The sequence below is a fragment of the Balaenoptera acutorostrata genome, chromosome 14 (genome assembly GCF_949987535.1).
Source record: "Balaenoptera acutorostrata chromosome 14, mBalAcu1.1, whole genome shotgun sequence".
Taxonomy (NCBI): Eukaryota; Metazoa; Chordata; class Mammalia; order Artiodactyla; family Balaenopteridae; genus Balaenoptera; species Balaenoptera acutorostrata.
The window spans coordinates 17515319-17530995 of record NC_080077.1 but is presented as its reverse complement, the minus strand read 5'-3'; the positions used below and the strand labels follow the sequence as shown (position 1 = coordinate 17530995).

General features: G+C 43.4%; 1 protein-coding gene across 3 annotated transcripts in view; it reads left to right on the top strand.

Annotated features, from left to right (window-relative positions):
- SASH1 (SAM and SH3 domain containing 1) overlaps positions 1–15677 on the top strand; it is a 255831-nt gene that overhangs the window by 170190 nt on the left and 69964 nt on the right. For all 3 annotated transcript variants that reach the window (XM_057527624.1, XM_057527623.1, XM_057527625.1), the window contains exons 5-7: positions 10128–10168; positions 12390–12476; positions 14811–14923. In XM_057527624.1, the coding sequence (XP_057383607.1) occupies positions 10128–10168; positions 12390–12476; positions 14811–14923 (241 nt within the window). The remainder of the gene's footprint in view (positions 1–10127; positions 10169–12389; positions 12477–14810; positions 14924–15677) is intronic.

Sequence of the window (15677 nt, the reverse complement as noted above, 5' to 3'; positions counted from 1 at the left end):
TGGGGCTAGTTCTTTTCAGGGTCTCTGTGAGCCTGAAATCTGATGAGATATATATGAATGTGCTTGATAAACCCAGACCAATGCTTTATAGAAGTTTGTCATTTTTACTTCTTAACAACCAAATCTGCAGTGTTGAGGCACACGGGGGCATATTCTTTTCATATAGCAAGGAGTCTGGAGGTAGGTATTCCAAGGAATTATTTCTTCTACTCCCGTATCCTTAGTATGTGACTTTCTTCCTTATAATAAAATGACAACTTCTGGGGCATTCTGCCCATGTTTCAGGCAGGACCAAGGAGGAGGGCAAAGGGCAAAAGATGTGTCAAAACTGAGTCATTTCTTCTCACTGTGAAAACACTAGCTTTCCCAGAAACACCCTGCTGTAAAGTTCCAGTTATGTCTTCTCGGGCAACCCAGACACCTGGCCTCCACATGCTGCAAGGGAGTGTGGGTGGGTGAGTAATTTAACAGGGCACACTGCCACCCAAGCAAAATCAAGGTTCTCTCAGTAAGAATGAAGACGAGAATGGATATTGAAATGGAAGTCAACCGGCCTTGCCAGTGATGAGCACTCTCTCAACCGTTCGTACCTCGCAGTGCGTCAGTATAATCTACCGAATTATGTTGTATGCTCCTGAAGGTATGGACCATGCTGTGTGCATCTCCTTCATCCAGCTGCAGAGGGCTTCATTATCTGTACCAAACATGAAACACTGAGCAAGAAATCATCCTTGGTTGTTTTTATAAGAGACTGACTAGTTATTGATGCCTTTTTATATGAACTTTCATAAAAAGATACTATTACATAGCCTCCACTGTGTCACGTGGATATTCTGAAGATAAGTTACTGAATCTGAAGGACTTGGGAAGGCATTTATAACTTCTCGGTGCTGAGATAGAAGCCAGTACTTTCCACAGTGCCATGAGCATCACAGCTGGCATCCACAGCAAGGTTTTAGACAGGTTAGACCCAGCAGGCCACAGATGAAGAATATGGCCCAGATGGAAAAGAGGAGACGCACTGAGAGGCTTTGGAAACCTTGGAGGATGACCATCTGCGATCCCAGGTTGGACTTTCCCTGCCCCCAGCACCCATCTGTGGGCATGTTGAGCTCTGCACTTCTGCACTTTGTATAGTCTTAGCCGGAGTGAAGTTGTGGCAACGACACAACTAGGCCATGGGCCTCCATTGTGGAGAGATGGCTTTTGGCTGCTTTTCAGACAAGAAACTCAAACTTCTGACAGTGTCCTGCATCATTAACTTTCGGCATAAATTACCAGTTGGTGAATGAAAGGACACACATCTCTTTCAATGCACCTTTGTGAAGGATTTGCAGACTCAACAGGGGTGGAGCCCTGCTCTTGGCCTGGAGAGCTTGTTGGTCACCTCTGAGGTGCCAGAGAACCAACCCCTTCCATGTTGAGAAACTAAGTGCATTCTAGAGAAGGACTACGAGAGACTTGACCCCACAAGGAGAGCTGGGTGAGAGCAGAGGCCAGCAGTTGTCATCGCTGGCTTCTTGGTGGTGGTGCTTATTACGTGCAGGCATGTTCTAAACACCATGCAAGGCACAGTTCACTGAAACCTCTAGAAAACCCATATGATCAGTAATAATATGGTCCCCATCTTGCATAGGCTGAAACTGGGATTCAGTGGGACTAAGTGGCTGGTCCAGAGTTGCTAGTTAGTAAATGGTAGAGCTGTCTTTGAACACTGGCAATTGGACTCCAGAACCCACCTTGTGAGCCGTTGTGCTGGGCTGCTTCCTGGGTCGTGGCCTCAGAGAAACATTAGAGATAATGTCATTCATGTCTAGATACCAGTGAGCTGCCCATGCATCTCCATGTTGACATCATGTTCAATCATTCGTGTATTTTTTTTTCATTTTAAGGAAAACATGGACTGCTTTCGTAAAGTGCAATTGAGAAGTGGAAGAGGAATCACTATGTCCGTTCTAACTATGTGAGGGCAGTTAGTGTTAAAAAAAAAAAATGGCATGCTTTGCAGCAGAAGAGGTCTTGTTTAAATACCTAGAACTTCCACATCCCTAATATAATTAGCAGAGGATTGAGGGATAACAAAAATGATCGTTGTTAGAAGTCAAGCTGCACACCCAGGTTGGCTGTGTCTTTCTGTTTTTCTGGATAAGATTCTCCTCTTGAGACATCTTGTATGGAAGGAATAGGCTCACCTACAGCGATTCTGATGGCAGTTTTAAAACCAAAGATATTATAAAGCAGAGGGTAGAATAAGAAAAAGTTGAAGAGGCCAAAACTCATGGCTAGAAATTTCAAACTTTTCAAATGTTCTTTTAGCACTTTCCAAGTGTGAGAATTTGATTTGTGTGGTAAGAGACCCTCTTGAAATTGGAATTAAAGACTGGGTGGTATTCTTTTTTGGGGTGGGCGGGGCTTGTACCACGCAGCTTGTGGGATCTTAGTTCCCCAAGCAGGGATCGAACCCACGTCCCCTGCAGTGGAAGCGAGGTGTCCTAACCGCTGGATTGCCAGGGAATTCCCTGGTATTCTTGCTTTGGGACAATATCCACACTTAAACCTGGAAACCCTGCCATTTCTTTTGGAGAGTTAATATTACATGATTGATGGGCCCTAATTATTTCCCATGATATGTATCCATATGGAAATCTACTCAACATAAGTGAAGAATTATTTAGTATACACTGTGCTGAACACAGTCAGCTAAATTGGTTCGGTTCTTACTGCTTAAGGAAGACAGGATATAAGCAAATATTAATTATACTATGCTGAAAAAAATGGATAAAGTGTGTTGGCATCTTGTTCAATTGTTGTTGTGATTTCTTTTTATTTTTTGGAAAATATGACACTAAAAAAATTTTTTTATTGGAGTATAGTTGATTTACAATGTTGTGTTAGATGGTTTTTGTTTCTGTCTTTTTTTTTGAATTCTGAGAAAAACATGAATTGCTTGTATGAAGTGAGATTGAGAAGAGGAAGAGAAATCACTACATCCATCCAAATTTTTTGAAGCAAGTTAATGTAAGAAAAATAAGAAAGAGGAACCTTGGTGATTCAGAAACTGCTGGAGTCTAGAATAGGGGCTGAGTAGCGGCAGCGCTCAGTGGGATGAGGCTGGTGTCATCCTGCCCAAAGACCAAGCATATTCACGTGTTTGAGGCTGCTCTGGGGAGCAGTTATAAGAGGTCACTTTTACTGGGAACTCACCAAGTGCCAGGCACTGCCCTAAGCCCTTTATATTCACTGTCTCCTGTAATTCTCCTAACAACCCACTAAGGTAGGCACAGTTTTTACACCACAGTTTTACTTCACATAAAAAAGGAAAATACGGCTTAGGTTTGCGGCAGCGCTGTCACGGGTGTGCCTGACTTCTGAGCCTGTGCAGTGTCGGCCATGGCCTTGGATTTGGTTCTTGCCTTGATCACTTAGGAAGGTGACCTTGCAACAAAAAGCCAGAAAGTACAGGCCAGGAATAGACTGTGAAATGAAAGAAAAAGCCCGTATGGAGAGTGTTCACCAGGGTGACAACATGTCACCAGCGTTGTCAGTTGTCATTGGTACTGAATATTCAGGGAGTTCTAACAATAAGCCAGCCGCTTGGCAAGAGAGTTACCTTCCATCCCAGCCAGTGAATTGGCAAGCTAATTTCCAGTGTGTGTATGAAATACAATGGTTGTTGGCTGGGAAGGGCCCCATCAAGGGTAAAGCAAGAGATTACAGAGGGCACGGAATTTAAGGAGGCACTTGCTCCCTGCATCCCCCCAACCCCAAGAGTGAGCGCCCAGCACTGGGGACCCTCCTATTCCTCACCCCATGGCTGGGGAAGGGGTGGCCCTTAAATTTTCATGGCAGACAGTGGATAGTATGAGCTGAATTTTGTTTCATATTTATTTCTATTAAATAGAGAAGAAATGCTCCTGTATGAAAAATACCTTTGCTACCCAAAGGATAATAAGAAATGTCAAATTAAGGAATTACCTATTTTACACAAAATGATTTGTCACTAAATATGAAAAATATAAATGTGAGTAGTTTGTTATATTTAGGTAAGGTATAAAGCAAAAGAAGGGGATTCCCTGGCAGTCCAGTGGTTAGGACTTGGCGCTTTCACTGCTGGGGCCCAGGTTCGATTCCCTGGTCAGGGAACTAAGATCTCACAAACCACATGGTACGGCCAAAACGAGAAAAGAAAAGAATAAAGCAAAACAGAATATTAACTACTAAAAAGGCCCTCAACCCATTTACCTTCTTCTCCCTCCCCCATGCACGTATAATTCAATAACACAGATGCCTCAGTCCTTTTGCTGCATCTTGAGGAAAATTGCTGCTGGCTTTGGGGACTGCCTTGGCAGGCCAGGGGATGATGCAGGCAAAGACCCAGACACAGCAAAAGCTCCGATTCAAAATCCAGCAGGAAATAAACTAATATATATTAGTGTATTTCCGGAGACTCAAGATAAAGGAACCTTTAAAACCTCTTAAGCATACATTTTCCAGTAACATGTAACACATGGTCCTTTCTTAGAAATGAGGTTAGAACAGTTTTTCTTTTGTTTTTTGTTTGGTTATAATGAAGTTTCTGGACAGTCCATCAGAACAAGAACACAAAGTCTGTTTTAGAAATGCCGTTATGCGTGGGCATGTGTTATACCTTTCTGGTGTACCAGCCTAAGTACGTAACAACGAGATAGAGCTGTCTCTGCCTGGAGGTACCTTAGGCTATTTATCTATAGATAGACAGAAGAAGAAAAATGGGTTTGAGCCAAATGATGTGGCTTTCTTTCCTTCGACAAGCAGACAGGAGGGCCGTGCAGGAGTAACACAACCGAATCCTGGAAAGTGTTTTTGAAATACTTAGTTCTTATAAACTCATAGGCCATGTTCACATTTGGGGTTGAAAACATGCTCTCTCCTCACAAATCCTTCTGAGTGTCATTCCAGGAACTTACCCAAGAACCAGGCTAGTGTATCATGTGATGTGATTTTCTTTCACGTAAATGAGAAGCAATATGTTCAGTGAAGTGGCTGAAGCTTTGGACTCAGACACACAGTTAAGTCTCTGACCCACCTCTGTGTCCTTAGGCAAGGTGGAGTCCTATATACAAACGTAGTAAAGAATTTCGTTTTGACCTTTGTTAGTTTCCTCTTTCACTCCGGTCTTATGTGGATCTCTGCTGTGAAGCAATAGAGTCAGTGGAAAAATAGAGCAACCTAGAATTTACCCTGTATGGCGTCTGAGGCAGCAGTATCATCTGTGTTAAATTGATTTTAGTATTAGTCTAGCCAGAAAGGTAAAAGTGTACTTTCCTGGTTTTCCTTCTCTCCACTGGCCCCTCCCCAGAAGTCCCATTGCCTGCCTCCCCTTCTTTTCCTGACCCATAAAAATTGGATTGCCCTGGAGCTCAGTCTCAGCTTCTGTTCAGTTTCAGTTGGTCTCCTGACTTTAAATATCCAAGTGACTTCCAAATTCTTAACTCCAGTCCTCAATGAGTCCCCTGAACTTAGACTCACATATCCAACTATCTCTATAATATCTCTGCAGGGATGTTCAACAAGCACCTCAAACTGAACGTGGCCAAAGTAGACCTCTTACTTCCTCCTTTCTTTCCCTACCAGTCTTCCCCAGTGGAGGGAGTGGATGTCATGCCAGCTTATCATTGAGGTATCTGCTCACCTGTCACCTCTTCAGAGAGGCCTTCTCCTTCCATCCTTTCTAGAATTCTCCCTACTTCTTGATCTGCACCCCCCATCCTAGCTCCAAGGGAACAGGGATCTTACCCATCTTTTATTTACTGCTATGATCTCAGTGCCGCAGGGATGCCAGACTCAGAATGAGAGCTTGATAAATATTTATTGAATGAAAGAAACAATGAATAAATGAATGAGTGAAAATGAAGGAAGGAAGCAATTTAACAAAGAATTTGCTAAAGACTGGAGTGTAGGATGAAAAGAATTGGCTCAGTTCTGGGGATGCTGTCCCTTAAATTGATTTTTTGATCTAATTCATGTATTCCTTATAATTTTCTGAAATGAATTTGGCCTTCAGGGAGGACTAGAGTAGTTTTAGGGGTCTTGAGGAAAGTTTACACTTATGCAGTTTTGGGGTCTAATAGTAGTAGTTATTGATGAAAAGGTACTAAGATTGAGTTCAGAGACTTTAAATGCAAAACTATTAAATGCTTTAATAGATTCTCAAAGTGCAACCAAATATTAATTATTGCTTCCCAGTCGTTGAAATCTGCATGGAAATCCCCATCCTTTTTACCCTGTTGACAGTGAAAGTGATGGCTAGAAATAGGCTGCCATTTTCGTGTGCAGTATCTGGCTGGAAGGATGTATTACGAGGAGGCCTCTTTGTTTTGTTTTGTTTTTATAAATTTATTTATTTTTGGCTGCATTGGGTCTTCAGTGCTGTGCGCGGGCTTTCTCTAGTTGCGGCGAACGGGGGTTACTCTTCGTTATGGTGAGTGGCCTCTAGGCATGCAGGCTTCAGTAGTTGTGGTGCACGGGCTTCAGTAGTTGTGGCTCGTGGGCTCTAGAGCACAGGCTCAGTAGTTGTGGCACACGGGCTTAGTGGCTCTGCGGCATGTGGGATCTTCCTGGACCAGGGCTTGAACCCATGTTCCCTGCATTGGCAGGCGGATTCTCAACCACTACGCCAGGAGGGAAGCCTGAGGAGGCCTCTTTGGAACTGACTTCTGAGCATTAATTTCTTCCACCAGGAGATCAGTAAATGACCCCTTCCACATGCTGCCATCCGAATTTGGAATTTGGTGACATCATTGATTTTTGTTCCTGCTGGATGAATTTTATAATCAGTCTCAAGGAGAAAGGAGATAGCATTTTGCATTGCTGCTCTGCCAGCTTCTGTTTGCAGGGAAAATTCACTGCATCCAAATTAAACTTGATATGGCATCATTTTACCCCCTTTGTAAATTGATGAGCTGGTGGGGGGCCTCGTGCTTATGAAACATTGGCTTGCTATCTTTGACCAGTATCTAGATTGTGAACTGGTGAAATTTTAAATACAAAATCCCCACTGGCTACCATAAGCAAGTTGAATAAAGAAGCTACAGTGCCATCTGCTGGCATTCTGGGGGAAATGCAAATGATGACTAGAAGAAGCACCTCTTATGTAACAAATAGATCAAAAATGCAAACCCAAGGGTAAATATTCAAAACACATGATAATTTGAAGAAGGTAGATAAAAATAATGAAAAAGTTCTAAGCCAGCTTTTTATAGAGGAAAATACAATTATATTTTGTGATAACTATGTAATAGTGAGAACATAACTTTTCTGTAGTATGAATTTTGGAGTGTTTTTACGGTATTAGATATTCCCATTGGGCAGAACGAGTGAAAAATGGGTTGAAAACTTAGAAATGAGCCTTTGGACTTTTGAAGAATCGTACTGAGATGGGCAATTTTATATACACTTCATGCAGATAGGGAGAGTCAGGTGTATTTTGGAAAGACAACCGGGGTAGTGATCCCTCAGTACAGCTCCTTGCTGTTCTGTAAGCAGTCAGGGAAACGTGCGCCACTTCTGTAATTTCTGGAGACCATGGTTTTCTGTAAAATTGGGATTGGATTAAACGATGGGCAGAATTCCTTACAACTTGATGAAGTGTGTTATTCTAAATCAACAAAGGACTGAAGAAAAGTACTACTTCTTTAGACCATTTTCCCATGAAAATATTTCTTTTAGAAAAAGTGAAAGACATATACATATTTCTAGTTTATTACATAGGTTTATCAAGAGCTAGGGATAGTTGATATAGTTGGTTGTAAGCAATTAGGTCCTCAGTGTGAGTATAAAAATAAATGTGCCACTTCCTTTGCCTTCAGAGGTCATCTACAGAAAGCTTGGTGATGGTGCTGGTAGATCATGGCCAGTTGAAGTAGGGTTGGGCTGAGGCGTATTACCATGACTTTGAGCTACAAATGCAACAGAGTAAAATTTAAAAAACAAAATGGAAGTATTCAAACCTTAGCGTAAATATTATTTTCGAAGGATTTCCTGCCTTAATCCTCAGTCAAGTAGCCAACTCTCTACTCAGCTGTCTGCTGGTATTTGCCTTGCTCCTACTTCTGTGGCCTTGAGCACCTTCCTGGCTTGTGTTTTTGTTCCTTGTCTTCATCCTCCTCCCTCTTCCTTGCCCCCCTCCACTCCCCCACCCCATGTCCCCCCCTCCCTTCCCCCACCCCATGTCCCCTCCCCTCCCTTCCCCCACCCCATGTCCCCTCCCCCTCCCTTCCCCCACCCCATGTCCCCTCCCCCTCCCCCACCCCATGTCCCCTCCCCCCTCCCTTCCCCCTCCTCCTTCTGCTGTTGCTTCTCCTTCTTTGCCTGCACTTTGTTCATGTTTGTCATCCTCCCTCCATTGTACATCCCACTTCTTCACGATTGTCCATGTACCTTACTCACAATAGCATCAGCACGTTTTTGCTGAACGAAGGAAACTGAAATAGCTATTTCATAGAAACCTTTCAAGTAAGTATATGTTTAGGGATTTTCTTTTGTGTGTGTGGATTGGAGGGAGGAGAGTATATCCTAGAAGCTAAATGTGGCGAAATGTGCTGACGAGGTAGATTTTCCGTACGTTTTCTGCGCGGGCAGCGTGGTAGAAAGGGCAAGAAGCTAGGCCTCAAGTCTTCCTCTTCAGCAGCCGAGTCCTTTCCCCTGTTTTCTGTTCTTTGCTCTTACTCTGTCCCCTCATGGACAGTAGAGGTCTGTCAGGCTTGGATGCTAGTCAGAAACAATTCTCTTCTCGCAGACGTGGGGTCTGAAGGTGCTTACAGGGCTGAAGTCTTCAAACGGCAGCCAGCAGTCAGCCAGCGTCGATGCAGCTGTTCCGAAGAGAGATGGCTTATCATAGGTGACTGTGCAGGAGAGGAAGCCCCCTGCCCCTCTGTGGTCACCTCAAGTTCTAGAGGTCCTTCTTTTTACCTGCCAGGTAGGCAGAAAATCACTGCTAAGTGATGGGGACGTTCTGCTCCTCTTCCTGATTGTTTCAGGGGAACTCTGGCCTCCCATGCTTTCTCACACTAAAGAGTGTTTCGCCAGATGCCACCTCCACCCTCCATCCGGGTGGATGTACGATCAGTGAAGGTTCAGGTGTAAACCCCCTGAGCATCCCTGCTTCTGTTCCGATGCAGGTTCCTTCTTCCTGGTTTTCCTGGTCAGCAAGCTCAGGGACACTGAACTTGACCTCTCGGCTCTGGACCCACCTAGCGGAAGATTATGCTTCACCTCTACTCTTCCCCTTTTGAGAGAACCAATTTTAACTTTCTTTGGTTTCCCTGCCTTCTTCCTTTAAGTTGCTATCTGTCTATGTATATTCTGGAGAAAGGCTTGATCGCCTGGGTTTGGGGCCGGGTTCACTTTTCAGGTTATTTGAGTTCATCTGTATCCACAGTCACACACTGGCAGCTAGGGTCGGGGAGGGTGTGGCCCAAATCTGATGCCCAGACATGTGTTAATGAACTTGGACACATTTTTAGAAATATTGAATTATTTGCCGTCCTTAAAAATGTGGAGCTCTTGTAAAAGAAATGCAGACTTCTGGCTTCTCTTTGAAATTGGAAGATCTAGAGAAACACGTAGTGCACTTGCCAGATGGCAGCAAGGGACCAGAGGAGCTACATCCTAGCTGCCCCCCTACTTGGGGCATCCAATCTCCTGTTACTTGATGTCCACAAACCCCTGCACCCCCCTTATTTGTCCTCCAGGTGACCAGTTTACTCATCTGCTGGGTCTATATTCTTATTATTATTTACCTTCTCTTTCCCACTTACATGAGAGACTTCTCAATGGCAGTAACTTAACATGTAAATAATGATTCACAGAAATGGAAGGCACTTCAGCAATCAGCCAGTGAAGTCCGTTCCCTTCATTTAATATAGGTCTTACCCTGGAGTGAGCCTTTAATTAGTGTTGACAAATGGCACCTAAGCCGGTTTCTAGAAAGGCAGCAGGTGGCTGGGGAAGGCCATTGGTAAATATTCTGTAGAAATTTCCCTGGCTCTCCTAAGTTGATTGATGCTGGGTACCACTAGTTAGGAGGGTTTTCAGTCCACACATGAAGGTAAAGCTCCCTGGTAATCACACTTGTTTTTCTTTTGTAGGAATCCTCTTCATAAGTCACACTCGGAAGACAGCTCTGTAGGTCAGTACCACTTTTCTTGGTTTAACCATTTTTAATTAATTATTTTCTTTTAGTACTTTGCGGAACACATAAGTATGTGAACATACAAAAACCACAAAGAATCCTTCCACCCAGAAATAAACATTGTTAAGATTTTGATGTATAGCTTTCCTCTCTTTTTCTGAATTTGTGTGGGTTTCAAAAAAACATAATATGGATCGTATTCTACAATTGAATATATCCTGAGCGTGTTCCTACATGATTGAGTATTTTTTACAGTAAAATTCTTAAGTCGGCATAATATTCTGTCATATTGGATGTGCTATAATTGAATCAACCAACCTCTTCTTTGCTGGGCATGTAAGTTGTTTGCAGTTTTTTCTCTATCACAGAGAAATGATGCTACCACTAAAAATCCTTGAGCCTATCCCTGATCACGTCCTTAGGATAAATCCTTCTATTTGGAACTTTTGAATGAAAGATCATGCACAATTAAGGTGTTATAAAATCCACTCTTGATTTTGTAACATTTCTTCTGTTTGGGTCTAAGAAAGCCTGGCAAAGTAATCATGATTAGGTGCATAAGTGCTCAAAATCAAGCTTTGGTTTGGATTTGAATCATGACTACCAACTTTACTAGTTATGACCTTGGGCAAGTCATTTGCCTCTCTAAGCCTCGGTTTTCTCATCCACCAAATGGAAACAAGAATACATCATACGTTCATTGTGAGTGAGTATTAAATGAGATATGCCATTAGATACAAAGTGCCTGGATATGGTAAGTGTGGGATAAATGTTAGCTCTTGCCATTTTTTTCTTAAGCTGCACGTCCATTTCAAAAACATTAAAATGGGAGAAGGGGAGAGTATAGCTTACAAGAAATACATTCTATTCCCAGATAGCTTGTGAGAAAGATTGAAGTAGTGATAATCCTACTTCACTTTAACCTTTCATGGCTGATATTTGCTGTCGTGTTTAGTCCAGAGGCAGCAGGCACCTTCCAGATTCTGGGTACAGAGACAGCCTCAGGCTGGCGGACTCCAGTTTCCTTCCCAGAGTCCTGGGGATTGTCAGAACATAATGAGGGCATCCCGCTTTGACAAATAATGCCCTTAGCCTGGGAGCCCCTTGCGTGGGGTTTCCGCGGGTCTGTTCTGTGCCACACTGCCTGGTACCGCCAGTCGAGACTGTGGAGACCAACAGTGCATCACTCCACTGGGCCCTGTTTCCAGCGGCCATAGAGCAACCAGACACGGAACGGTGACGAAGCCGCAGCTTTGGGTGTGCCCCGTCCACGAGAGCAGATAGGGCTGCTGCTGCTTCATTTTATTTTTAAAGAATAAAGGACCACCCTCTTCTTTCCTTTTCCTTACTTTCCCCCTTTCCTCTTGCTTTTTAAAAGGTATTACATGTTCCTGATGATCACAAGCTGACCAGATGTGAAAAATGTCTAGCCATGGCAGTGAATTTGTTTTCACTTCAAAGTCACCCAGAACAGTCTGGGAAGAAATGGGAGACAGGAGGGGGGGACCGAGTTGGGAGATGTCACAGCAGGATAACAGCCTGCTTTTCTCATCATGGTGCCCTGAGTGAGCTGTAGGGAGGTCAGCAGGTAGCCTGAGTATCAGAGAGGTGGGAATCTTGCCCCACCTATGCCCTAGCGAGACCCATGCCAATTCCACACCATAGAGAAATAGCTGGTTCCGCGGGTCTGTCAACCCCACAGACACGTGGAACCAGCTCTACTGACCAGTGTGCACAGCACATACCAACCATTCTGTTCTCTTCATTAAACCTGGGATAACAGAAATAAATCAAGGGTAGATCAACAACAGGAATAACAACAAAACGAAGTTAACTTTTTAAAGTACCCTATTCGTGGTTCAGTTGAAATCATTGTGGCCTAGACCAAAGGGGGAAAACTATACCACAAGACAAGACAGAATTAGACACACTAGTTAAACAAACATCAAAGTGAAAATCAGAATGCATGTTTTGCCTGCTTTTTTGATGTTTCTTTATTTCTCATCTTAACCCTACTGTACCATTTCTTGCTCTTAGGAAATTTGCATTTCTTTTGAACAACTTTATAGGCATTTCTAAGTCTTTTCCCAAACTGAAAGAGAAAAACTGTCTTTTTGTGAAATCAAAGTATTCTTACAAGCTTTGAATTGTAAGGAAGAGGCTACTTTTGTTATTAATGAATTTATTGCTTGTGCCTTTTTTTTTTCTTTTTTTAAAGGAAAAGGAGATTGGAAGAAGAAAAATAAGTATTTCTGGCAGAACTTCCGAAAGAATCAGAAAGGAATAATGAGACAGACTTCAAAAGGTACTGTAACACAGCTGGCAGACAGTAGGTCCTTTTAGCTCTAAAATGTTAAGAAGCCTGGGCTGCTAATCTAAATGGTTGCTGTAAGTTAGAATAAGTCATTGCATGTGCCCATACGCTGTGCAGCCTTTCTGACATTCCTATCATTACTTTAAGACTTCATCCCAGTGGGGTTTTTTTTTTCTTTTTTTAAATCAAAGAAATCAAAATGGAAAGAGTTCGTAGTCCTTTCTTTTATAGATCTGGCAGCAAAGGCCAAATCTTTCCTTTTCTCAGTCACATCAACCTCAGGGAGATCTTTACTGGCCAAGATGGGCCCTAAAATGGTCCAGAAAGTCTTAGCATTTGTGAGTTTTGGACCCTCCCCCCTGCCCTGCCACTTGGGGCCTTTGCAATCTTCTGAACTTCTGATGCTTTTCTGTGGCAGGGACAGTTATGGGGTTGTTACCCCTGGAAACTCTGTCTAATGGGCTGACATCATGGGAATTTGCCCGGGCTGCTTTGTGAAGGCAGTCCTGCCCTCCTCTTAGCTGTGTCTTTTGTTGTTGTTTATATAGTAAGTAAATATGTCATCCCTTTGAGGCCCAGTTATATAATTTATGTTTCTCCAGTATTCAGACAGGGAGGGGAAACGAAGCTACTTCCAGATTCCAGTCTGGCTGGATAAGGTTATCATTAGATGAACATTTTTAGTTGCTCACCACTGACACGACTTATTTTCTTTAACAAAATCTTGGTGTCCTAGCCTGTGCAGAATGCTTCTCCGGTTACTCCTACACATGGAAATGAGAAAAATGGACACAGTGTATGTCAGTGGCACACCTGGGTTCCTTGGCAGCCATCAGTGGGCTTATTTAAGTTGTCCTGCTGTGAGAGTTATTCTTAAGCATTCCCAGTTTTTCCTTTTGAGACACACCCAGCATCACTTATGATTCAAAGTAAACCTTGGATTCTAACAAAGTCTTATTTAGAAAGAAGGAAAAGGCGAAAGAGAGAGAAAGGGATGGAGGGAGGAAGCCAACAGTTTACCGGCTTACGTGGATTTCTTTTTAAACCCAGGCAACTCTCTCCACCACTCCCCTCCACCACTGGAGGCGAGGCAGATAGTAAAATGGATCAAAGCTGCAGGCCCTCCCCTCCCCTGGCACACACCATTACTCTTCCCGCACAAGGGGCTGAGTGGCGAAGGGCACTTGAGTGGTGTTTCTGGGCTGATTGATTACAAAATGGAAGTGAGATAAGGAAACACAGGGGAACATAAATTCCAAGGTAGGTCCTGAGTGAAATGGGTTCCCACAAGTCTGCAGCCAGACTCATTCGGTCCATCCGTCTATACCGCGGGCAAATGAAGCTAGAGCCGAGCCTCCTGATGGCACTGATTCTAGTAAGGTGTGTATGGGAACAACAGGGTGGAGGAGAAGGATGAGGGGTGAGAACTCCGGCTGCGCATGACAGCCCACCTTCACCGACACACTCTCCCCACACGCTGATCAAAGGCACACACGCTGACGTGGCTCACGTATATGAGATGTGACGGCAATTTTGCTTTTCAAGAAAACACTTTCAAAGGATTCTAACTAAGGGATTCTCTTTCCCTCTGCAGTTCTGGCTGGCTTCAGTTTTGACCTAGAAGTTGAGTTCCCCTCACAAGTTTGGAAACATATTTATGAGAGTGATACTTTCAGATATATACATAGATAGTACCTTCCTTCTAATGATCTCCAGATGTTTCATACCTGAGATGATATTTATTTGCGCGTGTCCCCTGAGGAACAGCAGTGAAATAGATTAGTAGGGATCTAGGCTTTCACCAGGATGCAAGTTTTGTTCTGCAGCAGACACTGTGACCTTCAAGTTCTCTGTCGTGAAAGAGGGTTTCCTCTCCCTCCTCTGCAAAAACGTCTTGTTCATGTTTGAAATGGAAGGACGGCGAGAACCTTCAGCCGAAGGAGCCTTGGAGTGCTTGTTCGCTCTAGGCGGTTCTTTAAATTAGGTCTCTGCCTCACCTGTCACTCCAGACTCCCTGTCAGCCTTCTTCCAAAACTCCTCCCCTAGACCCTCCATCACAAAAGCTCTGATCATTTTGAAGGATTTGTTTCCATGGTAACATCCATTTGTTCTTGGAGCTTGTTTCCGAGTGAGGTAGGCTCACTGGCTTCCTAAAAAGCAGCGCGTTCCTGGTCCTGTGGCTTCCTCAGTAACAGTGCTAGACGGTGCGCCTGAATTACATCCTTCTCTAGTCCCAGATGACAAGCCTTCAAGACTGGCATCCTGTTTTATCTTTCTTATTTTCTTCTTCAACTGTTCCTATTGTTTTTCTTCTTCGATCTCTAGGAGAAGATGTGGGTTATGTTGCAAGCGAGATAACAATGAGTGACGAGGAACGGATTCAGCTGATGATGATGGTCAAGGAAAAGATGATCACCATTGAAGAAGCACTTGCTAGGGTAAGAGTGCAGATGTTTGGTTTTCGTTTGTGAGCACTTGACCTCCTGACATTGAGAAATGTTGGGGGATTGCTACAGACTGAATGCCTCCACCCCAACCCCCCACCCCCCCCAAATTCATATATTAAATCCTAATGCCCAAGTCATGTTATTTGGAGGTGAGGCCTTTGGGAAGTGATTAGGTCATGAGGGTGGAGCCCTTATGAATCGGGTGAGTGACCATGTAAAAAAGGCCCCAGTGAACTCCTTTACCCACCTCCGCTGTGTGAGGACACATGCTGTCTGTGAACCAGGAAGTGGGTCCTCACCAGACACTAAATCTGCTGGCACCTTGATCTTGGACTTCCCAGCCTCCAGAACTCTGAGAAATTTCTGTTGTTTATAAGCGACCCGGTCTATAGTGGTTGGTTATAGCAGCTCAAATAGACTAGGGCAGGGACATCAAAGGGTATAGGAATATACTGATAAGATTGATAATGATAAATTACTAAATAACCACCAAAGAATAAGTAAATACAACCATTATAAGCATTAGTTCTATAAGATGCCTTCAACAAGCTTTGACTAACCTAGAAGTCAAGCTTTATCTATAAACCTTAAACTTTTGCTTACTTTCATTTCTGAGTAGATATTACAGTTTATTGTGTCATATTTTTTTGCTCTGAGTTAAATTAAGCACTGAAAGAAGCCTAATTAACCTTTAGGACACTGGAGTAGTGTTTGTGATAGCAAGACAGCAATTCTTAAGAGATGT